Consider the following 27,475-nt stretch of genomic DNA (forward strand, 5'->3'; position numbering starts at 1 on the left):
GTTCTCCGGCGGAGAAGGTGGAGAATGGCGTCCTACTGCCAGGCTACGCAGACCTGGCGGACTCAAGATGGCGGCCTCGCTCGCCGGCGTGGCTCAGTGTCGCTACTCTGCTCCCTATTTAGTGACTCTAGTTTGAACCTGCCGCGTTCGGCTACTGCACAATTCTTCCGGCTCGGAGACGGAGTGAGATGCAGTCTGATGCACTCCAGCTCGGAGTATCGGGACGACTAGTCGAATGCACCACGTAACTCCCTATTTATTAGAGCACATGTCTCGTTTGTACTGCCGTACATTCCGTTGCCTGACGGTGTCACGTTTGAAATCTGAGCTACATTTCTTATTGCCCTCCGCTGAAGCAGCAAGACATATGCGTCGCGTGCGTCAGAAAGCGTAGCTCGGATGTACTGACCGTCGCTTATCAGGAAGATGCTTAGTTTCAGCTTCTTTCGATCCGCTTTGAAGCTGGCCCAGATAGTGTCATAATCTGTCTTGACTGTTTCCAACGATGCCTTTAAGGCGGTCCCTCCTCCTGACAATGAGATTTTGTTGTGTATGCAGAGTTATTGCTTTATCACATTATTGGGCACTTGAAATTTAAAAGTCGAGGGGTTGAAACAAAAACTCACCCGTGTAATTTATGCTACGAAGTTGTTCAAGGACGAGATCCATTGAAGTGTGTGAGTGGGGCTTGACGATGCGCGCGGCGTTGTTGCTGAACGTTATTACGCCAACGCGATTGCCTCGCTCTGAAACATTGATCTGCGAGCAAAGAAGCAAACATCTGAGATGGTTATAAGACTTTACAAAGCAGTGTCCAGCGCTTAAACAGGTATCCGGTTGCCAGGTAGGAATATTTCTGAGTGGAATCACTTGCAAGTTGCTGATGAAACAATATCAGAGACTTACAGGGAGATTTCAGAATTCAAGTTTGACAATGTGTTTCAATTTGGATATTTTCCACCTGGGATAATGGGAAAAAGCTAGTCGTTAAATTGTTGTCTGATTGTTAAAAATAATTATTGTACTTTATTAAGAATTCATTGTGGCCTGCCTCGGCCATATCTCGTTGCTTCCGTAGTTTATTACGCCAAGCGTGCGTCTAGTCATCTAGTGTTAAGTAGCACAAAGCAGCACTTCTGTGCAACACGGCTACGTACCCTGTTCAGTCAATATGGGGTGTAGGCGTGCAATATGGGGCCCATATTCCCAAGATTTTCCCAATATTGGCTCAAAGTGGGCAATATGGGGCCCATATTGCCAGGATTTTCCCCATATTGGCTGAAACTGGGCAATATGGGGCCCATATTGCCCATTTTCAGCCAATATGGTGAAAATCTTGGCGAAACGGGTCCCATATTGGACCCGTATCGCCAATGACCAGCCAATATGGGTCCAATATTGCGTGTTGCTTGAGTTGTGGTAGCGCAACCTATCCAGTTGCATGTACTGCAAGTGCGTGCATGACGATTTTTGGTGTTACTCTGCCCTTTCGTTGGGCATACGCTTTTCTGATGAACCTGCTAAGGGCATGCACGCTGGACTTCTGGAATCACCAACTAGCGACTAAGCTAAAAAGGACCTTTCAACGTACGAAACGCGATAGAATTGTTGCAGACGAAGGGCAGAACCTGCACTGTGATCCTACGTGATTTGCGTGCGACTCAACTGCAAACTTAACCATAGGTCGGGATGGGCCCTCACGCAGCAACACGGGTTTCGCCTGAAAACGGGCTCACGTCGCGTTAAAGTCACTGTACCGTTTGTTGCGCATTTGGCAACGTCTGGCTGAGTCTAATGGGGGCACGCTTCGTCGCACGACTCTTCATGGCAATAGAGAGTTTTAGCAAACCATTGCACAGCGAACCGAGGGAACGCTATTCTCCATGTGAGCAAGAGCGCATGCTTTTTGCGTTGGAACGCATCCTTTTCCGTTCCGTCCTCTGCGTTGTTTTCGTCGCACGAAACAAGATGGGTGCCTGCAACACCTTGTCGACTGTGTCCCAAGTGAGGAGTATAAGACTGCCCTTCAGTACGAGGGACTACATCTTCTTGTTAAGAGAACACAGATGCCTCGTACCATTCGGAAACAAGAAATTGTGGTCTCTGTATACTGGTAACCAAGTCCGAGTGAGCCGTAGCATCCGCCATCACGACGGGTGATAGCGATGAACTGACCGGTAGGAGTTCTCAGTTGTCCTTTCGTGTATTGGACGAATTTGTTTCAAAAGAGCAAATAAAAAAAAACAGAGGACGAAAACGTAATTACACCAGGTAATTCATTCACAGAGAGATGCCTAGACAACTTCGGAACGGTAGTTCACATTAGCGCCGTTGGATGCCAACACAGTTCTCACCGTACCGTTCGTAGTGCTGGCCGACGACGTGCTAAAACTCGCTTGCTATCCGCTTGGCGGTAGCTAAGTACGGAATCCGCGCTAACGTTCCGTACGTTACGGAACGGTCTACTATAACTCCGTATTATCGAAGGTGCGCCGCTTAGGTTCCTCATTTACGGTCACCGCGTCTGCATCTCCCGCACCAGCATCTGCGGCACATCTGCGAACTCTTGCGCGAGTGCTCCGCGGCACACCGCCTACGCTGTGAACCCACGGCGTTCGTGCTGCCAGACGACGTGGACGACATCACGTGAGACGCGCTGTCCAGGCACATGAGAGTGAGAGACCAGCGGCACGGCTGAATGGGCAAAAGCATCCGCTTTGGTGGTAGCTAAGGTCGTGCGGAAGATTAGGAGCTGGCAGGTTCGAATTCTAGCACCGGCTGTATGCCCTCTAGGTTTTCCCTGGTTTTCACCGCAAGAATTTACACTCGAATGTCGCCCCAGTTCCCTCTGAAGTCGTGTCAGGACGCACACCAAACCCGGTGTGCCTCGCACTCCTTCCTTCTGCGCTCTCTCCATCTGTACACGTCTGTATGCCATTCATAGCCACAGTTGTTGCGTCGTGGTGCTAACACGGAATCAAAAACAAGCAGACATTAGAGAGCTTTCGCACATGGGAAGCGCTATACGAAAAGTATATCAGAAAGCAGTAGTTCTTAGCCCTGTTTGCTCCACGCAACTCCTTTTGCGGTTCCTGAAAGCGTTAACCCCGAAATTAACTCCAACGCAATAGACACGTAAAATCTCGAGGTATTTTTATTGCTTCTTCGGGGTTTCTGTTTGTGGCGACCGAATTTACTGTTAGGCAGCCCTTCCAGTACCGTGCGCAAATCACCGTGAACCATTGGTGATCGGGTACCACGAGCCATTGTGACATACCGTCGAAGCGTTCCTGTGTGCACAAAACCGCGATTCAAGGAATGGACCCCGCCATTAGTGCTGCCACCCAGTGCAAGTCACAGGAACTGTGCACTGCCGTTTTCCGAGTTCCTTCATTTTCTTCTTCATTTCGTGCCGGTTCATTTTCTCCCTCTCAGTAACCGTGCGTATCGCACGCGGAAGCAAGCAATCTTCCCAAGCAGCAAAATGTACTGAAAGTCGAGTGCAATAGGGGTGGACGGGTAGGTGGAAGGCCTTGAAGAAACTCGTGAAACTAAAGAACATTGATAAGACACATACCGTCCACCCCTATTGCACTCGACTTTCAGTACATTGTGCTGCTTGGGTTCTTTTTACTTGATCTTTCGAACGTTGATAGCTACTCTGATGATGATGCTGATAATGACGGGAGAAAAAAAAAAGTGGAATGCGAGCCCGCTCACTGCGGGACTGGACGCTACTCTGATGTTTACTGGATGAGTAGTTACATGAAATGTTGCGTTATCGTCAGTCATACTCATTAATGACGACGGCCACCAGTATTCACCCCAGTAGCGAAGAGCGATTTTGGCAGCCCACCCCTGTTGTGTCGTCGCTGGGAACGAGGCTAAGGAGCGCACGGAGACTAGTGGTTTAAAGGTAACGCGATATGGTCTATAGAGGGAGATGTTCTGTGAATGATATGCTACGAAGAGTGCGCACAAGGGCCGATTGCAGGTGAGAGTTACATGGTAGAGAGTTCTAGCAGACCGTTGATAACGTGGCTTGCGTCGAACCGTATCAACCGGAAGCAATCAGTGGATAAGATTCTGGGTCACGCACCATTGCGATTGGTTCCGATAGGCACGATAACCTTATCAACGGTATACTAAAACTCACTGGTGTCATCCCCCCTATAACATTTCAAAATTCCCCCCCCTCAGAGTGGAGTTCTCCACCGGTTGAGAACCTCTGCTATGAAGGAAGCTTTCAGCAACATGATGGCAGCCTGTTTGAAAGGAATCAGGTGCGTGGCGTTTCATAGTTTTGGAACTGTTATTGTAGAGACCTTGCAATCGACGAAATCGCTTCTAGTCCTTCCAATCCTTCTAAATCTCCCTACTGAAATGGCACCGCAATAAAGAAACAAGCGAGGAGGAGCACTGTGACGTGACGCGGACACCGAGGCCCCAAAAGTACTTTAAAGAAATACTGTTTTATTTTAAAAAAATGAAATGAAACCCGCGCTCGTCCGGTGTGCTGCTCCCTTCGTCTCCGACCTGTCTGCGTCTGTCCTCCTTTATGGTAAATTTCTCATCTGGACGGCAGTCTAGCCCGTTTATTACGATATTTAATGTAACGATAACTTCGTGATGACTTCGATACTGCAATCACATTGCTCATTCCCGCCAGCTCACCCATTAAGCACATGCAAGCAAGACACCGACAAAACGATAGCCGCGAAAGCGTTTGCTCCCGTATAGCGTTCAAATTCGCACGGCTGCTGGTAAATTGAAAACAAATATTGAAAACATTTGGCTATTGAAAACAAATTACGGTTCCATTTCAAGAGCCTTAGCCTCCGTGAGCATTAAACTCAGAACCCAGTGCCTTTATCCGCGGATGACTGTCGGGAATTAGATGCGCGTCTACCAGGCACGCGACTTCGAAGGGGCCTGCGAAAAGTAGAGGGGGAGGTTCCCTCTTCACACCGTTCTCTCACCATCAGTTGTTTGCTGATTTGCTGCGTGCTGACCATTGCGCTGCGAGACGCGTGTTGACCAAAGGCAAGTAGCTCGACCCAAAGTCGCACGTGCTCGCAGGATTCTGTACTGGTGCAAAACGTCATTGCTATGTCATCTAGGTTGCTGTCATCTAAAATGTGACTTGGCAGACAGTTGCATGTCGCCACCCACACACAAGAATCAGCCTGTGGGCGAGGCGCGTTCTGATGGACAATGGAGTTCTGGTAAACTCTGCCGATCATGATAGTGAGAATGATATCGACTACGGCACTGCATGACAAGCAATGGACGAAGTCGTCCATCTCAAAAGGTGCGGAGCCTCACGTGGTATCGGCGGGTCCTTTGAAAAGCTTCCGACACGAAACTGTGTCAATTTAGAGCTAAAGAGATTTAGAGAGACAGAGTTCCTCCGAAGTTGGTCGACACGGTACATTAGTGTCCGCCGCGGCCGTGTCTCCTTGAATTGCCACTGGCTCCCTTAGTGGCGTTCTTTGGTGGGATTCTTTGAGAATATTACGCTTGCTTTAGCTTGTCTTAGAGTGTGACTTCTGTTGTGTAAGCATATTATGCTTGTTTTAGCTTGTCTTAGAGTGTGACTTCTGTTGTGTAAGCATTTTGTGTATTTATATATATATATATATATATATATATATATATATATATATATAACCCCAGGCCCGACCCAGGCCGACGAGCCGTAAACACGGCGAAACATGTGTCCTTTGGTGATGTCGCATCGACCAATGAGTATCTATATATATATATAGTTTGTGCTAAATTATATTGGAACTGTATTGAACTTGTACTACACAAGTTTACTTAGTTATATTAAATATCCTAATCGAAAACGCTTTTGCGCTCGCACCAAACGCGCACATCTTCAGCAGCATTGTACTTCTGCCGTGCTACATGCTACTTCAATGATGCGACCCCGTCCTGCGATTTCGTGAAGGCTCGTTTCTAACGAGATCTACTCTGATATAACGATCGGATATCGCGTTCCCGTCAATATTGTTATAAACGGGCTCGACTGTACCAGAACAGAAAAGGTGTCCGGGACGGTAGAGTAATATGTGCGGTCCATTCATGACTTTTACCTATGCAAGTTGGCAGGGGGTGCGACGAAAATCCTCTGTGGTTGCAAAAGATTGTATAACGCAGCCCGCGCAGCCCTTAGCCCGGATCTTGGGAGAAAACGATTTTGACTGCAGGTCCGTAATACTTCCCATCTTTATGCCGTTGTCTGGAGTATAGACTGGGACAGAAGTTTACGGGGCACGCGAGCGGCGTAATTTTTCTTCGGTGCTACACCCTACAGCGGCTGGCGGAGCGGGAGAGTTAACTGTTTCGGAGGGGTGGAACACTGGAATGGATGGGTGCGCTGTTAGCGACACGCGGTGGTTGTTCCGTTGTCGCTTGGGTATGCCTCGTAAGTGAAAGTTGTGTGTCGCTGACAGCGCACCCTTGCGCCCCTCCTAAACAGTGAACTCACCCGCTTCCGCAAGCCGCTCGCGTGTTCTGCAAACTTTTATCCCAACCTGTACACGGACTCTCTTGGCGGCGTTGAGCCGCTAGCACTGTTGCGGAAATATTTCTTTCCGTAGTTTTCTAAGGAACCGCGAGAAAGAGGAAGAGAACGAGAGAGACGTTGACGTTTTTGGTGACGAAGGAACATGGGTTTTTTGAGTGACATTCGGGAATTTAGGCATATAGTTGGATAGACGACATGTTAAATTAAAGGAGTGTGCTTGGACTTTATCATCCTTGCTGCTGCATATACGAAATACATCGGTGCTCGAGAGTCCACCCACGAGCAGCGCAGTTCCGTAAGTCCCACTTCGAGTGACGTTCTATCGATTCACAACATTATTGGTGCCGAAACCCGGGAATAACGGACTGCACTGCAGTCAAGATGGACCGTCTCAAGCACAAACGTGCCGCCCGCCGAACGCAGATCACAAAGGTGGTAAACGAGGTGGCAAAGCTACGAAGCGACGTGAACGTCTCCAAGGCTACACTCACCGGGCTACTAAATAGACTCGTGGCTAACGACAACGAACTACGGCAAATTAACAAGGAAATAGAGCCGTTGATACCAAACGACGACCTGGAGGAAGAATACGCAACGATGTTCAGCTACGAAGACCAAGCCCACAACGCCATAGCCGAACTGCAAACGAGGATGGCCGAAATTCAGATTTCGGAGCAGGCCGCAACGCAAGTGGCCCCGTCGTTTCCGAGACCGACGTCAGACGCTGAGAGACCACGCACTGGTGTGAAATTACCAAAGCTTCAACTACAGTCATTCGCGGGTGAGTTAACTCAGTGGCAACCCTTTTGGGAGCAGTACAAGACCACCGTGCATGATAACCCGAACCTCTCCAAGACTGAGAAGTTTCAGTACCTGAGATCGTTAGTGCGTGGGTCGGCTGCTTCCGCTATCATGGGTCTGCAGGCGTCAGAGTCCTGCTACGATGACGCCCTCGAAATCCTAAAGCAACGCTTTGGTAACAAGGGTCGCATCGAGAGAGAACATTTAGCAAAGCTACGGAACTTGGCTGCCGTCAAATCGGCGAACGATGTGCGCGGACTACGAACGATGTACGACAACGTTCAGAATAACATACGTGGACTACGCTCCCTCGGTGTTTCCAGTGCGAGCTATGCCTCGATGATGGTGGACATACTGTTATCAGCGTTGCCGTCGGAGTTGGTCGTCGAATATCACCGGCTGGCTCGATATGGAACTGTTTTAGAGGAGCCTACAGCGAATACTCAGAGCGCACAGGTCGACGAACATCCCTCGAGTAGGGTGGATACGACAACAAGCAGCGAGTTGACCAAAGTCTTGAACTTTCTTCGCATCGAAATAGAGAGTCGTGAACGCTCTGGTGTAAAGGATCGTGCAAGCACACCTCAGCTTTTCCCAACGCCACAACGTACGACTACAACTTTTCACAGAACGCCCAGAGCTAAAGGTAGCAACCTTACCTCTACGGGAGCAGTACTACAGAGCAGCGCACAGGCAGTACCCAAGTGCTTCTTCTGCAACGCAGTTGACCACGATGCGCCACACTGCCAGTGCTCCATGCCCCTAGCAGAGAAACGAAGCAAGCTGGCAAAGGATATGCGCTGCTACCGCTGTACCAAGAGAGGTCATAGATCCAAGGACTGTCGATCGAGGATAAGTTGCAGCCACTGTGGGAGGCGACACGCGTCGTCGTTGTGCGACCCGTCACAGTCATCTCAGAGCGCCTCAACAGAACCCAGTTCGATGGGTACGACCAACATGATGGCAACCCACAGCCACAGTGTGCCGGCTCAAGAGGACACCAGCGTATTGCTGCAGACATTCCGTGCCTGGGCAACCTCCGACCAAAACGCAGCTTATATTCGAGGCATCATCGACGGAGGGAGCCAGCGCACCTTCATTCGAGAGGACGTGGCCACGAAACTTAAGTTGACGACTGTGGGGGAAACCACTCTGCAGATAAACACCTTTGCAAACAACACACACACAACGCCAACTACAGTGAAGATTGTGAAGCTCGGGTTACGCAGTCAGTACGGCCCACAAGAGTACAGCATTGAAGCTCTGACGGTACCCTTTATTTGCAAAGACCTTACGGCTACGCCTGAAGACAACGAATTTGTACAGTCAATTCGTTGCGACAACGTGTTCATCGCCGACGAGCTGGTGCACTGGAACGTCCCATCAGAGGTCGGGATAAGTCTCCTGATTGGCTGCGATCAGATGTGGAAGCTCCTAACCGGTGAACTGAAGCGATGTGACAGAAATGAGAAGTTTGTGGCTATTTCCACGGTCTTTGGATGGACATTCCAAGGCCCAGCGACTCTGGACTGTCGCCTCTCTAAGGAGACCACGACAGCCGTATGCGTACTCCGCGTTGGAGGGACACAACATCAAGAGTCAGACGTACTTAAACGATTCTGGGAATTGGACAGCATCGGCATAACAGATGCAGATACTTCAAACGTAGAACACAACGCGTCGATCCTGGAAGAATTTCAGCGACAGTTAACTATGAAAGATGGCCGATACGAGGTAACACTTCCTTGGAAAGCTGGTACCATTCAAATGGCAGACAACTTAGAGTTGGCAAAATCCCGATTGCGAGGTCTGGTAAGACGGCTGCAATGTAATGACCAGGTGATTGAGTATGATGAGGCCATACGAAGTTATATAGAGAACGGGCACGCAGAGAGAGTGGTTGGCGATTCACCAGAATCTCGCTACACGTACTACATGCCTCACCGAGCCGTAATCCGCAATGGATCCACCTCGACCAGAGTACGGGTAGTCTTCGACGCCTCCTCGCATGGTCCAGGTGCTACGTCTTTGAACGACCACCTCGAAAAAGGCCCCAAATTGAACTCTGACCTGGTTCCGATTTTGCTGCGTTTCCGTATGCACACGATCGCTGTTACTGCAGACATACAGAAAGCCTTTCTGCAAGTTGGCATCAATCCAGCCGACAGAGATGCCTTACGCTTTCTGTGGTTTACCACCGCACCCCTACGAGGATCCACGCTTCCACCGCTTGAAGTCTGGAGGATGACTAGGGTGCCGTTTGGTACAACCGCGAGCCCTTTCCTACTCAGCGCCACCCTTCAACATCACCTGAGGTGCACTACAGGATCCGAAGAAGATATCGCCCATACGCTGATAAACTCCTTCTATGTGGACGATTTACTTACGGGTGCCAACAAGTTGGAAGATGCACAGCGGATAGTCAGCAGTGCACGACGCATACTGCAAAAGGCAGGTATGAAACTGACTAAATTCGCGTCAAACTCCTCTGAACTTCAGACGACCTTTGAGCAGTTTAGCAGAGAAGACCATAACGCTGAGAGGCGGTTGTGTGAAACGGAGGACAGCAGAGTTCTTGGCATCGTATGGAATAAGTCGACTGACCACCTCAAGTTCTCCGGAGAACACCTCCTAGATACCATCATAGCGGCCAAGTCGACTAAGCGCAGTGTCTTGCAAACATCTGCAAAAATCTTTGACCCGCCTGGCTTTCTTTCTCCATACACGATAAGAGTAAAGATTTTATTTCAACGGCTATGGGAAAGAGGCCTCGACTGGGACGCTCCGTTGCCAGCGGACATATCTAAAGAATGGGACTCCTGGTGTGCTGATCTACCGAAGCTTCACAGTATTTCCCTGGAGCGGTGTTTGCTACCTGGTGAAGAAAGCGACTATTCCACAGAACTTCACATTTTTTCCGATGCAAGTCCGCAAGCCTATGGAGCCTGCGCTTTCTTGAGAGTGGTTGACGCAAAAGGAAACATTAAAGTGGGACTAGTGTTTGCGAAAAGTCGTGTAGCGCCCCTCAAGAAACTTACGCTTCCACGGCTGGAACTGATGGGAGCTGTGATAGGAGTGCGTATCGCCAAACTAGTGTGCGACTCCTTACCAACGATAACGGATGTGGCCACATACTGGACAGACTCCAGCATTGTACTTTGTTGGATAAAGGGAAATGCCAGCAAATGGAAACCCTTCGTCAAGAACCGAGTGATGGAAATACAAGAAAAAAGCGATCCATCACATTGGCGACACTGTCCGGGCGTATCCAACCCAGCTGACGCCTTGACAAGAGGTCTTACCGTTTCTGCCATGGCTGAGTCCCGGCTGTGGTTTCTAGGACCAAGTTGGCTAGCTGAAGCACAGTCATTATGGCCGCCAGCAGGTACCCGGACGGCAACAACGGACCTACAAGTACTCGAAGAAGAGAAGGCGGCAAAAGCTGTCGTTGTAGTCCACACGGCCACGACGAAACCCCCATTGTTCGAGCTGAACAAGTATAGCAACTACACACGAACTTTACGAGTCACCGCCTGGATCCTGCGTTTTGTTGCAAACTGTCAACGAACGAATCAAGTCGAGGGTCCGCTTATAACAGAGGAGATGGAGAAGGCCGAGCTGGTATGGGTTAAACAGGCCCAACACGAGTCCTACCTGGAAGAAGTCCACACACTCACTCAAGGTTTGGATCTCCCAAAGACATCAAAATTGTATCAGCTCAAACCGTTTCTGGATGAAACGGGCCTTTTACGACTTACTGGAAGGCTCCAGTACACCGACGACCCTGAAGACATTAAGCACCCTGTTCTTCTGCCCAAAGAACACACCCTAACTAGACTCATCGCCGAATCAGCTCACCGCCGAATTCTGCATGGAGGAGTACAAGCAACTCTAACAGAACTCCGACAAAGGTGGTGGATTACGCGAGCTAGACAACTGGTGAAACACATTATGCTAACCTGCAAATCATGCGCACGTTTCCATGTAAAGAGTGCAACGGCACCGACTGCACCTCTTCCAGCAGACCGCGTACTTCGCAGTCACCCATTTTCTGTAACTGGTATAGACTTCGCAGGCCCAGTTTACGTAAAGATTGGTGATACGTCCGTAAAGTCATACATAGCACTCTTTACCTGCGCCACGACGAGAGCCATTCACCTAGAGTTGGTTTCTGATCTCACGTCCACCTCCTTCGTCATGGCATTCCGACGGTTCATCTCACGTTGAGGACTGCCATCGACGGTCTATACCGATAACGCCCTCACGTTTAAGAGAGCAGACCGTGACATGCGCAAGTTATGGGATGTCATCAGATGTCAGACAACCCAAGACTTCGCCTCCACCAATCGCGTGCATTGGAAATACATTACAGAGCGTGCGGCTTGGTGGGGAGGTTGGTGGGAAAGAATGGTCAGAACGGTTAAACAGAGTCTTCGAAGAGTTATCGGACGTCAGCGGCTCACCTTCGAAGAACTAACTACCCTTCTACACGAGACCGAGGCCGTTTGTAATTCTCGCCCCCTCACTTTCCTACCTTCGACCCCAGACGAACCGACTGCGTTGACTCCCGCGCATCTTCTCATTGGACGCACGCTTACAGCTCTACCCGCGTTGCCTCCTATACAAAGACCTCTGTCGAATTGCGTCATACTGCGAGACCGATGGAGACATCTCCAGAAAATGGCCGACCAATTTTGGCAACGATGGAAAAGGGAATACTTATTGGAATTGAGGTCCGCGCATACTTTCTCGCCTGAAGGGAGACACCAGCAGGACTGCATACACAACGGGGACATCGCACTCTTGCATGAAGACAAGGTCCCTCGTCATCTGTGGAAGTTGGTCAGAGTAGCCGAGTTGCATAAAGGCAGGGACGGGCGAGTTCGCTCCTGTACTATAAGGCTACCCTCCGGACACGTAACCCGCCGACCAGTGCAGTTACTGTTCCCTTTAGAATGTGCGGAGAGATGAGTTGTTTAATTCACTCATCTCGGGGGGAGGATGTTGCGGAAATATTTCTTTCCGTAGTTTTCTAAGGAACCGCGAGAAAGAGGAAGAGAACGAGAGAGACGTTGACGTTTTTGGTGACGAAGGAACATGGGTTTTTTGAGTGACATTCGGGAATTTAGGCATATAGTTGGATAGACGACATGTTAAATTAAAGGAGTGTGCTTGGACTTTATCATCCTTGCTGCTGCATATACGAAATACATCGGTGCTCGAGAGTCCACCCACGAGCAGCGCAGTTCCGTAAGTCCCACTTCGAGTGACGTTCTATCGATTCACAACAAGCACCACTGTTTTCCGCAGTGCTGACGTATGGGATAAGACTGTGGCTAGATAAACCAGAACTGCTAGTGGTTGTGTTCTTCGGTTTTCTGTCCCGTCCCATCCCGTCCTCGGTGAGCGCTCATAGTCAGTAATACGTGCGAGTAGTCCATTTTTGTACACACGTACGGGTGCTCTACACGGGTTATGCAGAATAAATGCCCTTTTGGACCATATATGAGGCATTCAGTTTAGCATAGGTACGAGCCCTATTAGCAGTTTGAGAAATATGCGACCTTACATAGAAGCAGCGAATATCAGTCCGCAGCCACCAGCTCGCGTGGCTCAGTGGTTTGCGTGCTGGCCATGCCAGAATCGAGACTGGGAGGTATCCGGGCCGAATCCCGGCGCCAGCTGGGGTTATTCCTGAGTTTTCCTCAGACGCTTTCAGACGTATATCAGCACAGTTCCCTTAGAAGTCGGCCAAACACACGCCAGTCGTGACGTTGTCCACTTCTGTAAGGTCGACAAGTGCCTCTTCACCAGCACCATCACGACCACCATGAGTCTGCAGGGGCTATAACTAGAGGGGAGAACGGGGGGGGGGGGGGACTAACACTGACCGTATCCGCACCCGCACCGTACCTGCATATTTAAGATCCGCCGCCGCGCTGGTTTGCATAGGTGCGTCCGCAACCGCGCGTATGTTGAGTGTATCCGTACAATACAGTCATTGTGTTTCCAGGAAAAAGCTCATACGAAGAAAATATTATTATACAAAGGCGTTTTCTATTGTCAGCGTACAAACCGCCCACAGTTGTCCAATAAAATGAAGTTAAAGGCACGACAATGCAAGGGGTGATAGAATTTCACACAATTTTGGATTATGTGCATCAATTGTGGCTCCACCTGGGGGACGTCGACAGAGACACTAATGCATATTTGCGGATAAAATGCGGATAACCGCGCGAACCGTACTCTGCGTGGTTTTACCCGCGCGGATTTCCTAATGCTACATTTATGTCCACAAACCACGACGTAACGCGGATATCCGCGGGTATAACCGCACCAGCGCATACCTCTCGCTATAACCCGAATCTTTCTTTTCTTATCGTTCATTCACGATCTCGTAGTTGTTTACATGCGTCGCTGTCTTTCGGAAAGACCCTCCTTACCTTCATAATTATGGCTCTTGCCAAGGCGACGCCTTTCAGGAAGTCCCTTTCGCCAACACTGGAGGACGCGTCGATAACAAAATAGACCACATGCCGAACGCCTGATACATTCAGGTTCAGTGCCCTGGCCCTGTTATTTGCAACTCGATCATTCGGTGTATCAGACATATTTCCGATGTCTGTCAGTTGCTTCATCAGCCTTTCCTTCGCCTGCAATGGCATGTCATAGTAGAACTTCCCTGAAATACCAAAGAGAATGAATATATTACTCACACATACCGTACGCAGGAACATGTCTCTGGAGCTATTCATAACTTTACCTATGCAAGTGGGCAGGGGGTGCGACCAAAACCCTCTGTAGTCGCAAAGGATGGTATCGTTCCCGCGAAGTCTATAACCCGGATTGCAGGAGAAATATACTTTGGCTCCAGGTCCGTAAAAGCTACCCATCTTCAAGCCGTTGTCTGGAATACCCGGACTCTCGCAGCCGCGTTTTGGCGCTAGCCCCACTGTTTTTCGAAGTGGAGACGTGTGGGATAAGACGGTGGGTGAATGAGTTAGGACTGTCTGTTTCCATATACGGTACCTTGCGAGACACAACGTGCCACAGATCCACTCCATAAGCCGTTGGCGAGGCAGAAGCGGTTCTCATCACCTATCAACTTATACCCTTGTCGGCAGCCGAACGAAGCAACGTCATCGATGAACGAGGTGTCTATCTTCATCCGTCCGTACTCTGGTACCGATGGGCGGCCACAGTGTATTCCTGTGCAAATAGAAGAGATATTCCCGTTGAGACGGAAACTCGATAAGATGAGTGTGGTATCCGTTGTGTGCTTTATCCGTATTCTTGAGGAAAATGTCATTTGGTCCCTGACTTTCACAATATCAGGAAGGACATGGGCTAGAGAATGTCATTAGTGTGCCTTCGAATGACGTAAAAATCTACAAACCTATACCGACAGCAGTGTCAGCACCAACTAAGCTCTCTTGCGCAAAGTCTTTGTATGATGAGGCAATAATCTGTACCGAAGCATATATCGCAGACTGGAGACTGACAAGGGAGGCTCGGCCGAATTCATAAACGAGCCTCGACTCGAAGCTCGACTCGAGCTGCTCCTCGAGGCCGGTTGTACGCTTCATAAATCGACTTTGACTCGAAACGATCCTCGAATGGAGGAATTTCCTCGCCCATTCCTCGAAAATCTCGAGGTAGCATTGGTGCTACTTCGAGAACTCTCCTCAACTCGAGTTTGGTTGGTGTCATGAGGGAAGACATATTGTTCGCTGCGTTCATCGGGCGTTTTGTGCCACGATGGCCTTTAACTGGGCGCTGACAACAACACCACTGAGCGACAACGTTCAATAAAGGGTCATCAAACTCCTTTTGAACATTTTGATGATCACGAGTTCCTCATATGGTGTACGGTACTGCTTCATGAAGACAACCGTACGAAGTCTTTTTGATACATCGCCGCTGGAGGAAAGTGTGTGCAATCCTGAGCTGCCGCTACCTCCTGTGTTACAGCTGCTCGTCGACATGTGATTTTATGGCGTTAGGACTTCTCGAACTGACACAAGAGACATTGTGAATGTGAATGCGTGTGTGTGTGAATGTGGTCGGTGTGCCGCGTTCTAGAAAAAATCCCACACCTTCTCGGAAGCACACTTTTCAAGACAAGGTGTAATAAATTTTCCTTCTGTCGCGCCATTTAGCACAAAGAAGGTATGTTTGAAGGATGTTGTCACGCAAAAAGTGGTGCAAAAAAAAAAAAAAAGAAACGGTGCATTGACTGGACATCTAAAAAAATAAACATCTGATCTGCCTCCTGAATGCTTCTGTTTGTCCATAATCTTTACACTCTATAAAACTGGCCCAACCCCTGCTCCAGCTATCACCGAAACGGCTCAACAAATATTTCATTCATGTTTTCCTTTTCTTTTTCCTTTTTTTGCAGTCAAAGACAAAGCGGCAAAGCGTGCATCTTTCGTCTCAAACGGTCACCAGAGTTCTGTGGCATCCCCCCTTATTTGAGGGCATTTGGGAGATGTCCCCATAAGGTCATCCCAGGTCATAGTCATGTTTTTTTTTTTTTTGTAGTTGTTGTTCCAATAGTGCTAATTCCGCTTGTTGGGTGGGATAACAGGCTCCACCGTTTAGGCAGAGCGCGAATTAGGGCCATAAAAATTCGTATCACATGCTCGCGGTGACTCCCCAAGAATGGTCTCCCCGATTCTTTGCGTGGGACGTTGTTGTAATTTTTGTTTGTTTGATTGTTTATAGCTACCCTCAAGCATAGGTGGGGAAGTTGCTTTTATTTTGTAGTGCACTACCTTTACTCGCTAGTTTTTCAAAAAAGTAACGCGTTACGTTACTCGTTACTGTTGCGGTAGTAGGTAACGCATTACTGACGCCGTTACTTCTGAGAAGTAGTTCTGTTACTTTTGCTTTACTTCACCAGTTGTCCTTATAATATGTACAATTTTCAGTTGAGTCACATAAGTGCATCTCGCAAATCAATACAAGTAATGTTGGGCACAAACAAGGGTCACGCATGAACACAACTTAAATGTACGATTTATTGCAACGAAGAAGTAGTTGATGTTCAAAATTTCATCTGTGAGCTTCGCCCTTTTGGATGAGAGGACGCCTAATGACCAGTGAGTGCTCCTTGTCAAGATTGATAGAGACAGTGACCTTTTATCTCGCACAGTACAAATCCAAACAGTCAATCCCTTTGTATTTTGTTACTTGTTCAGAGGGTAGAGGCAATTTTTCTGTCGCTTTGGCTCCATTCGTCCGAATACCAGAGGGAGTGAAAAACAGAAGTGTTAAACAAAGGTAACATCTGAACCACGGTAGGTCAATAATCTTCTTTTGCGTTATTCGTGGGTGCCGATGTGGGTCAAGTTCAGACAGCGAAGTAATGTTCCCGAATACGCAATAACGCATAACGCCGTTATGCGTTAGTTAGTAAAAATGTAATGACGTTACGTTACTCATTACTTTTATCCCAAATGTAATGCGTTACCATATTTCACTACTCGAATGTAACGCGTTACCGGTAACGCACTGCTTTGTAACGCGTTACTCCCCACCTATTCCCTCAAGGCGTTGGGTAAACGTAGCAATCCGCTAACAAACAGTCCAGGCCACATATTGTAGCATACTAGAAGAATGTCAAGCAGTGACACGATCCTTCATATTATTTGATACGAGGTGACCATGCCATTAAGCTAGCTGCTGCCGTTGTGGTTGTAATTGTCAGACCAGAAAACTAGGAAACCTATCAGTCTGTTTCCCTGTTCGAAACACCTCCTCCCTTCTTCAAACACTGGGAGTCCTTTGTGTTTGTACTTGTAACGTACGTTGGTCGAAATAAAGTAAAGAATTACATTTATTTTTCACGCAATAAGTGCGTTTTAAGCACGATAATTAACATTTTCGGGGGGTGCCGAAAAACGGCTGGGAACGAGAGTACAGCTTTATTCGAGGACGGTTTCTCGAGGACCGCCTTGGCGGAGGAATCACCGAAGCGGGTTCATGAAACGCATGATCTCTTTGAGTGGAGGAGCGGTGCTTTCCTCCACTCGTTGGAGTCGAGGCGGAGCGTCGTCGAGTCGAGGCTCGTTCATGAATTCGGCGGGTTGAGGTGGAAGCGGCTGGCACTAATCTGCTAGCGTGAGTAAATGGCATCGCGCAGAGTAGACCTTCTGTAATGAATCTGCATCTGCAGAGCAGACCGTCAAGGGATATTTCCCCGCACAGGTTCATACACGGACTCACTCCTGGGGCTGCCACTCCCCACTACCTGCAACTTCACTTCAAGTCAACAAGCCTCGGTTCCGTTCCGTCCCTGTCCGTTCACTTCAACTGTTAAACTAGCTCAAATATTTCGACATACTCAGGCACTTGGGCTTCTTAGACCATCCTAGTTCCGCGCAGACCAAACTGGATGCACCCTCGAGCATGTAACCCTCTTCGCACTTCAGGTAGATTCGGCTGCCGGCGGGGAATTCTGTGACGTTGCTGTTCACAAACTCTTCCACGATGATATGGGCGCCGAAGTCCACTCGAGTGCAGTTGTACTCTGTCATGCACAATTGTAAACCTGGTTATTGTATTATGATATATACCGTAAGCAGCCTTTCCTTCATATGTTTTTGAGTAAGAAGTTTCGCTGAATGCACGAGGATCAATGTAACGTCACTGTCACGTGCGCTGTGTGAACAATATCATGCCAAATGAGCTTGAACACCGTAGTTGACGTTACGCTTCAAATGAAATCAAATTAAGCAGTCCATGATATTATGATCTTTCACATGGACGTGTGGCGTTGTGTGTTGAAACAGAACAACAACAGATGAATTTACTATGATGAACGGGGAAATTCGTCACATGAGGTGCGGCCCACTATCCCAGAGGCACGATGCACTGCATGAAATATAACCGGATGACGAGACGATGAACGCACAATGAACAGCGGAAGAATATAGCATGTTCTACGAGTACAAGGTTTCAGCGGCATGAATCGACACTTTCAAGTTTCAACGCTTCAGTTTGTCAGTGAGACGAGTGATGGAGCTGATAAGCAGTAAATTACCTGTCGAGGGTTACGAGCACAATTTTTGGGGTCAACGGAGTCCGTCTGCGATGCTGTATCTGTACGCGACAAGCAAGTCCTATTGACTTACCAACACAGGAAGGTACAGGCTCACTCCAAGTGCCATTTTCGTAGCATTCCAGGAAATCGTTCCCTTCCCTTCGATAACCGTGATTGCAACCCACTGTCACTGTGTCATTTGGAACGAAGTAGTCTCCACCCGATTTGTCTCCTCTCAAGACAGAGTTTGGCACGAAGAGGTCTTCACACACTTCCCCTTCCTTGGCTGAAAAGTTGTAAAAAAAGAAAGAAAGAAAATAAATGCACATGTATTAGTGTGACAGCAGGAAAGTGAAGTAGCACTGAAGTGCTCTTATCAAGAGACTGGCACAGACAGAACGAAAGAAAGAAATTTGCGTACGTTTGCAGCGTGGCCTGGGAGCTGACCATTCACGGTTCCAGCAAGTTATTGTGTCTTGTCCGACAAGATCATACTCTTCATCGCAGGTGAAGTGTGCTTCAACGCCATGCTCACAGCAGTCAGAGTAGTAAAAGTAACCATTCTTGATATAGTCTACTTCGCCGCGCGGTGGCCCACTTTCAATGGGCCCACAGTTACGACCTGGACGGCATGCAATCGTTTAATGAAGAGAAAGAACAAAGCGACAACGTTGGAATGGAAACGATAGATTCCGAATGAACGTATGATCAACCTGACAAAGTAACGGATGCTTCCCGCAGGACCGTTATAAAAATAGTTCACTCGTGGGACCACAGAGGCACATACTTAAGCATTGCGGCGCAGAATGATCCCAGGAACCATTGTTCAAGCAAGTTAGTTCGCTTTCGCCAACGAGCTGGTGCGTCACTTCATCTTCACACTCGAAACCCAGTTTGTCACCCGGCTTGCAGCAGGCCACATCTCCGGTCACATCTCCGGTCACATCTCCGGTCACATAACCATTTGGAATGTCCGGTATATCCTCACAATTTTTGAAACCTGTAAAGAGCGGGGGTTATAGTGCTTGGATAAGCTGCAGAAAATTTGGGACTGCGAAATGGAAAATTAACGAATTAGACGTAGATAAATAAATAAACGGAATGAAAAGAAAAATCTTTTTCCGCACAGTGGTAGTGGCGTACCTAGCCACCCAAGAATTCAAGCCATCAACAGGTTCTTCAATATCCTCGTGTTCCATATTTGAATTCAGACAGGAGACTTCGTTCATAGAAGTGCTCTGCCGTCTTAAAGCGCGCAAGATTGTTTGCGTTTATCCTTGAAACGGGAACGGTGGTGGTGGTGGTGGTGATGATGAGGCTTGCCGTTGTCGGCCTCACGTATGAAACGGGAACGGTGGTGCACCACGAGCACATCATGCTCGAAAACGGGAAGGTGTATCGAATCGCTTGTGTCGCCAGCCGAGGTTTAGCTGTCGAATTTTGACTCGATAATGTCGACCATTTCGAAGGAGTAGCTCGAATGGCTTATGGTGCCCTCGGGAGCCGCTATTCTAAACTTGTTCTCTGCTGCCAAAAGCACCATAACAACCGTAATTTATGCCGATATGTTCCACAGTCTATCCTAGACCTATACGTATGCACACGTGTCTTTTTAATTTGGCATTTATACTGCGCGTGAAAAATTTTGCAGACTATAGGGCTCAACAGACAAGGCCTCCGGCAACATTCAAGCAGACTTGTTCCCGTTACTCGAAAAAAGTAATTGATTACCGTTACCGTTGCTTCAACGCAAAAAGTAATTGATTACCGTTACCAATTACCTCACTCCAAATGTAATTGAGTAACGAGTAAAAAAGTAACGCGTTACTCCGGTCGTTACTCTGCGTTCACACAAATTATGCCCGTATTTGTGTGCCTCAGAAAAAAAAAAAGTGGAACAGCTAAAATAACACGAAAAACAAAAACGCGTAGGACAGGTAGATCTCTACGTCTACTGTATTTATCGCCCCGGAAGACGTTGACCCGGTTGTGGAAGAACATTGCCTGGAACTTCCCCATGACTCACTAAACCTCCAAAGCTTCAGGTGCAGCTTGGGACAAAAGTTTACGGAACACGGCACTGGCGTATTTCTTCATGAAGAGCGTCCCCCTGCTACATATCAAGAATCTATCGAATAAGAAACGGGTGCTCGGCTATTCTGTCCATCTCTCAATGTGTGCGTGACAACCCCGTGTTCCGTAAACTTTTGTCCCAAGCTCTACCACCACACTGGTGTAGGGAGAGATTAGGGAGAGACCTGAAATTCCAGAACGTTATTACAGTGACCTGCGCTTGCGACAACAAAGGCCGACGGCACGAGGGGCTTCACTTGGGGCAGAACATCTGAAAGATAATCTCTGCCGGAAAAGTAATCAATTACTGAGTAATCGATTACTCAAAAAAGTAATTGATTACTCGAAAAATTACTTTCACAGTAAAGTAACTGATTACTCGAAAAATTACTCAAAAAAGTAGTTGATTACAAGTAACGCAATTACTAGTAACGCGTTACGCACAAGTCTGCATTCAAGTTAGACGAAGAAGGCTTGTCAATGTGCAATGCTCGAACGCACGCGCATGGTATATTAACTCCCGGACGGAAAGTTCGGACGATGGGTGTGTCCCTCCTGGACACATTGTGACTCTTACCATGGCATGCCGGAGGCTCTGGATGCCACTCTCGTCCCTGCTCAGCGTCTACGCAGGCAGTCTCATGTGGGCCTTCTAAGTAGTAACCTTCGTTGCAGGTGTACCGCACACGCATATACGGTGACGTATCATGTCTTTCGAGGTCTTCGTACGTCGCATTCCCTACTTCAGGAACATCTGGGCAGGCTGGGATGGTGGCGCACACTGAAATGATTTGGGAAGCGGCAGGATGACTTTGTCGCTTGGACTTCCTTCTACCCTCTAATAATTGGCGTAGCATCGAAAATGTGGATTGGACATAAATCGTTGGCCAGTGGCACGAGCAGACTGTGTTAAGCTTCCTCGTCTTGTGTGACAATTTTGACAACGACGTACCTGAACTCAAACTAACGCTATGAATGCCCAGAGGTGGTGTCCTGTCTAATACCCCGTTAGCACAGTAACACACACGGCCCGACGTCCCCATGCCGTCCCAACTTGACAATAAGGGTCTAGGAGTCATTTAGGAGAGTTTGGCCATTGGAAGGCCCTGTTTTAAAGCGGGTGACGGCGAGCCCCCATATCCTTGCGGCAAAAGATCAAAGAATTGTCATGTATTAAAACGGGGTCTGACCATTGGGAAGAGCCTCCATAAGAAGGTCGACCTGTCAGCCACAGTTGGGCGCCTCTCATTGGTTTCCACGGGGGTCGCCATGACACCTAACTGATACCCAAAATGGCGACGAAAACAATCACGGTGAAGCCGGAATTTCGTGAGAAAATTTTTTCTAACGACTGTGATTTCACGCTGCAGACGTGCTTCATATAAGTTTCTCCAGAATCGGTTTAAACTTATGCTCCACTATCGATGTCTAACCGAGTCAAAAGTAATACGCTTCGTCGGTTTTGTCGTCGTTGTTAGGCCTAGTGAACACGGCGATTGCAACGAAATAAAATGCGGAACACATCACTCTCCTGTGCAATTTTAAATTTAATTACTGAATTTTATGGATTTGTATGGAAATAAACATTATTGCCTTTTTGTTCCAACCATTCATGTCGTTTAAATTAACAAATCGTAGCGACGGCAGGATGTGTACCAGCAGTTGGTTCTGCAAGCAGTACAACCACAACGGTAGATGACAGTTCCTGGCGTGCCTTGCATCCTCTAGGTGGCGTTCATCAAATTGGCACAGAAATCTACTTGTTTTGCAAATTGCAAGAGCTATCCATTTCATTCATATCCAATTCACTTGCCACCCAAAATGGCCCCGTGCATGTAGGATGGGGGGACAGATAACAAGGATCTGATTTTCGATAGCGTCCCGTATTTCAAGACGTCATTAGTCAGAAAGCTGAAAAAGTTGGCGGAGCTTCAAGCATAGACAGGTCCCCATTAATGGCCAATCTCTCCTTTAATACACGGCTCTGATCCAGGTTTTCATCTGATGCCATCTTGCGGAAACTGAAAATCTTTCCTGCTCAAGTTGCGAATTAAAAATAAATATTAGCCTCAGAACAGTGTAGTGGTTTATGCAGAATCCCAAGCACGGATGGGTGTTGGAAAAAATTTGGGGGGGGGGGGGGGGGGTCATTATTACAGTTACGCCATTATAGCTATATCGTTACCGACATGTGTCTAACGCTGAAATCGCAAGGGCACCCCCTGTAGGGAGCCCATTGGTGAAAAGTTAGGGGGTGTCACTGAACATTTGGTGGATGTTAGGGTGTAGGGGGTCTAGATAAATCACTGGCACCGAGTGTCGTAGAGTATCGTCGCCGAACCCCTGGTGGTCCAGCTTATTAGCACACACACACACATAAATGGGATGATGATGATGTGATGGGTCACCAACTTACTAGCATATTCCCACTATTACTATGGTAACTTAGCACGGAAGCATCTTCCCCCACTGTTATGGACGACAATGGATCTAAACTGTTTTGAATATCGCACTTTTAGATTTCATCCTGCACAAATCGCGTGCTAAGATTCCTTCCTTCGGTAGATCTCGGTCAGAAAACGTCTTAACCCTCACGTCTCCCTCAATAGCTCCATCCTCTATACATAACACGGAAATTCGATGTTATTTTGTTTGATATTTGCGTGTACTGCTGGGTTGGGCTCATTATTTATATATTTATTTATGTAGTCGTACTGCGGACCCAAGTGGGACCTAGCAGGTGTAGACATTCTATTCTTATTAATCCATGTATAAAAACAACGTAATCTTCAATGACAACAGCTCCCGTCATGCAACCTGTTCCAATTCCCCGCTGTGCGGAGGAAGAAGGAAAGGTTCTGCGCGTCTCTATAACAAATTCCTAGCGAAAACAGTTCTTCTGCAGTCGGAAGAGACAAATAAAACGACCATTCCATGTATCTTTTCTATTGCTGTAACATCATTTTTATTATATGAATCCAAACGGAGTCTTCGGTCTTAAAAACCAGAGCTTCTTTGTAGAGCGATTCCAAATTTTCTGTAGGCGTGAGCCCCATTTCAGATGTGTCGTCAAGGTCATCGTCAGTGGGATCTAGTTGATTCGCTTTGTGAATTTCACGGGTATTTAACGCAAACTGAGACTCCGGTGCTGTTCTTCGCGGTGCACATTCACCGTGAACCCGCGTGTGCCGTTCGCAATATGGGGACCTCATCACGTTACTTAGATTCAGCGTTCCATGCAGGTCCAAGGTTCCATCTATTTTGTAGTTATAATATATGTGCCCCTGTCGGGACATCTCTGGTTAAACATGCGCGTGGAAGATTTTGGTGCGCAACTCCTCCATGGATTTCACAGCCCAGTTCCTCTGGAACGAACGCGAGTAACAGATTACGGACTCAGCTCATGTTACCAACCCGTCGCCAAACAAGTGACACCATATGGTGTGTATCACGTGACACTTCTTTGAAACGGCAACCCTGGAAGTCCCGAAGTTGATGGCACCACAGCACGCTCGCACATTGGCTGTGTTGCTGCCAACAACACTCCAAACTGCTATCCAACGCGTCGATCAACGCCAGTTCGACTTAGCCAAAATTCTGGGGCCATGGTCGGACCCCTCACATCTGATGCAAGGCCTACGAGCTGTTGCTGAGTTCCTCTCCAGCACTGGATTAATGGACGAACTCTAATAGGACACCTTTCCATCATCATCATCACTTTCTCATTCCTTCCAAAGGCGCAATGGGGCAGTGTACCGCCATAAATGGCGGAGAATGACCCATCACATCGTCATCCCATTTATGTGTGTGTAGGTGCCAACAACACGGACAAGCGTGCATATGGTGCATATCAACCGACACGTGGGAATACACTTTATATATAATCCATCCCTTTACCTGATCATCCCCCCAAGGCTCATGACGTCTGTGATTTGCTGAGGCGCCCGCATGACGCCTCCGAGCTTCAGGCGTATCGCGCGCTCGTATGACTCAAATTCGTGTTTGTACTTCATTGCTTGATCATTTTGCGAATGTACTCGCGAAAGACCATGTATTTTGGACACATTTGAATGCTCCGAAAGCAAACACGCAAGATATTCCTACCTATCGCCTTCCATCTTCCCACATTCCCCACTTTCAATGTGCGGACGAAGACAAACGGCGGAGGTAAGGCTTTGTGGGTGCAGCTTTTATGTTGTTTCCAGATATAGGTACATTTTTCGTGTTCGAAGTCGGAGCATCCTGCCGTAGGTCCTCCTCGTAATTTGAATAATGTCTACCAGTATCATATGGTTCGAGTGATATTCCACTCAGAAGTGCCTCTTGACTAGAGCCTGAATGGACCTTTTCCTCCTCTGGGCTGTTGGCCCGCAATACGCACGAACCTTGAACACGTCATCCCTAACCCTTTAAATACGATGTCACCCTGAGTCTCTGTTCGAAATATCGGCTTTTGTTAATGTACTTTGTTTTGCCACCAGATTGATTGAAAAGGGAGGGGACTTCCAGCACGGGAGCCAAAAAAAAAGGAATCAGGACGCTGTATTGTGCTGTACAGCATACTATCATATCATATCACGTCATACTATCACAATAAATCGTGATAATCACCACACGACATGTAACGAAAGCAATACGGAAGTTCACCTGCCCTAATCAGCGACTTACGATTTCTAACCATATATTTACTGGCGAATAGAGGAAGCATTGACAGGCTCAGGGCCGTTTCAACTACAGACCACTATTCCGTTATTATCGTAAAATTTGCAAGGAAAAGTGTGTCACTTACAAGCTGAGTCCCACTGTAGCGCCAACAGCACTGCCCACACCAGAGGAGCTGTCACGATGAAGCAGAATGTCAGGTGAATAATGCCAGTGCCAGATGAATGTCAGTCAGAATATGTGCAGCCGCGGCAAGTGCTGTAAGCTAAGAAAGTAGTTCTTACCTAGGTTCATCGCGTACGGACAAAGACAGCGCAGTAGTATAGAGTGTTCCTCCACTCCTGTAATGTCCAGTTGCCACTGAACAGTGGTACTACGCGACATTCGCCAGCGCTCGCGATGTATTTCCCCCGCATTGCACATCATACAGTTATCGCATCACATTACAGAAGTCGCGGTCCGAAAATGCACGCGACGTTCAACAAGGCCACTTCAAATCAGATAGACGGTCTGTCGTCACTATACAGACACTTCATCTGTGCAACTGACATGCTGTCGCGGGTAATAATTCCACCAGACAGTGCCCTGAGAACTACCTGTCAGTATTAAAATTAAATGCTCTGAATGTATAAGAAGCGATAAATAAACATTGGCTGCATCTTTGAATATTGAAACAAACGCATTGAAATGCTGTACTTCATGGGGCCATCTTATAGGGAGATGTTTGGCAATACCTTTTTCAAATGCTTCTGAGGTTTAATTGAAAGCCTTTAAATGTTCTATAAAATGGTTTAACTCTCTTTGCATCGGTACTGTGGTGGTTACGTGCGGTTACTGCTGTAGCGTGCAGACTCTTCTACATGATTTTGTCGTACAAAAGTCGCCTCGTTGGGCGCATTCGATATTTTGATTTATTGCACCGATCAAATGCATATGTTGCTTTTGATGAAGTAAAGCTGTCTAACGAAAACAGATAGCCTTTCTCCTTGTTACCCCTGGTTCCTAGTTGTTCGTCAAGACAATGAGTTCATTGTCTGACTACCCCCCAGGAACCCTTTCAAGGACACGTTTATTTACAGCAACCTATGGCTCGCCAGCCGTCGAGCCACACAAGGGAAAGCAGTACAGTTCGTACGGTTTTCATATGTGGACGTGGAGATAGTTTGCTTCAATGCTATCAAGTGGTTGCTCGACAACAAGCGAACGTGTTAGCTATCGCAGTTAACAATTGGCGTACAGAATATATGTATCACGCGGGATTTGTCGAACACTTTATTCGTTGCAGCTAGCGACAGAAATCAACTCAATTATGTCCAGAGAGCTGCTCTTCATGCGGTACCCAGACGGATTTTTTTTGCAAGTGGTTTATGAAACCTTTCCCATTTTGGAGAACCACTTTGGGAATATCCACTTTAGGAAAAACCACTTGCAAGTGGTTCCACTTGGAGAAACTATTGGTTCCATTTCTGTAGCCCACTTATAGTCAGTCACAGATGCCTATTTAACAGCATAGCACTTTTATTTGTGATTTTTACACTCTCAGCTGGTTTTGAAGCAATGTAAAACAGCACTGAAGTACAAAGACAGAAACAGATACTAAATGAGCTGCAACAATTCATTTCAAGCTGTCACGGAAAAAATGTCAAATGCACTTACTTGCACTGATGTCATCCAGTATTCCAAGTTTTACAGCAAAGGGAGTAATAGATGCACAGAAAACTATCATCAAGAATATCGAAGCTCATGAAGTTTCGATATTCACTGCGACAACCTGATCTAAAAGGCGGTAGAGTTCACACAAAAGCCAACGGGCAGAGAGCTATCATGGTATGGAAAAATGTACCTGACACACACAGTAAGCGTTTCTGTCAGTGAGGAAGCGTGAGAGAAGTCACACGCGTACAGACTATCGATAGCAGTGACCGGAACTGTGATGTCAGAGCCCGACGGGTACATGTATCCAAGGGCTTAATCCAGCCAAGAATGACACGTAGAAAAACACTCTACAGTCGTGTTCAACAAAAGAAGGAAAAGGAATCTAGTCTGCCAACTACATATGCTGTTGGAGATAATGAGAAGCAATAGTGTGCCACGAGAAATACTGCACCATGAGCCATCACTAGGGGAGGGCACTTCCTGCCGCAGCGTAGTGCCATGTTGCCAGTCTTAACAGTCAATACGGCAGCAGAGTGAGTATGATGGATTATATTATCTGGCGCAAACAGGGAGCGTGACCTCACTGTGTCGAGCCGTCCTATCCATGGCGCACTAATATTTGGAGAGCTGACGGACTAGATTTCTTTTCCTTCATGTTGTGTGGAAACCTCAGTTCCCACAACCTCGGGGCGTCAGGTTTCCAC

The 27,475-nt window shown here is 47.7% G+C and overlaps 1 protein-coding gene across 1 annotated transcript in view; it reads right to left on the minus strand.

The window, feature by feature from the left end:
- LOC135397054 (sushi, von Willebrand factor type A, EGF and pentraxin domain-containing protein 1-like) overlaps positions 1 to 25,534 on the minus strand; it is a 50,947-nt gene extending 25,413 nt beyond the window's left edge. The window contains exons 1-12 of the mRNA XM_064628384.1: positions 25,400 to 25,534; positions 25,243 to 25,290; positions 21,031 to 21,234; positions 19,168 to 19,380; positions 18,802 to 19,002; positions 18,472 to 18,666; positions 17,682 to 17,867; positions 14,363 to 14,542; positions 14,097 to 14,285; positions 13,777 to 14,015; positions 627 to 759; positions 410 to 529 (exon numbers count right to left, since the gene is read on the minus strand). Coding sequence (XP_064484454.1) covers positions 410 to 529; positions 627 to 759; positions 13,777 to 14,015; positions 14,097 to 14,285; positions 14,363 to 14,542; positions 17,682 to 17,867; positions 18,472 to 18,666; positions 18,802 to 19,002; positions 19,168 to 19,380; positions 21,031 to 21,234; positions 25,243 to 25,290; positions 25,400 to 25,499 — 2,008 coding nt within the window. The 5' untranslated portion in view covers positions 25,500 to 25,534. The remainder of the gene's footprint in view (positions 1 to 409; positions 530 to 626; positions 760 to 13,776; positions 14,016 to 14,096; positions 14,286 to 14,362; positions 14,543 to 17,681; positions 17,868 to 18,471; positions 18,667 to 18,801; positions 19,003 to 19,167; positions 19,381 to 21,030; positions 21,235 to 25,242; positions 25,291 to 25,399) is intronic.
- Between the last annotated feature and the right edge of the window lie 1,941 nt (positions 25,535 to 27,475).

This window comes from Ornithodoros turicata, chromosome 6 (genome assembly GCF_037126465.1).
Source record: "Ornithodoros turicata isolate Travis chromosome 6, ASM3712646v1, whole genome shotgun sequence".
NCBI lineage: Eukaryota > Metazoa > Arthropoda > Arachnida > Ixodida > Argasidae > Ornithodoros > Ornithodoros turicata.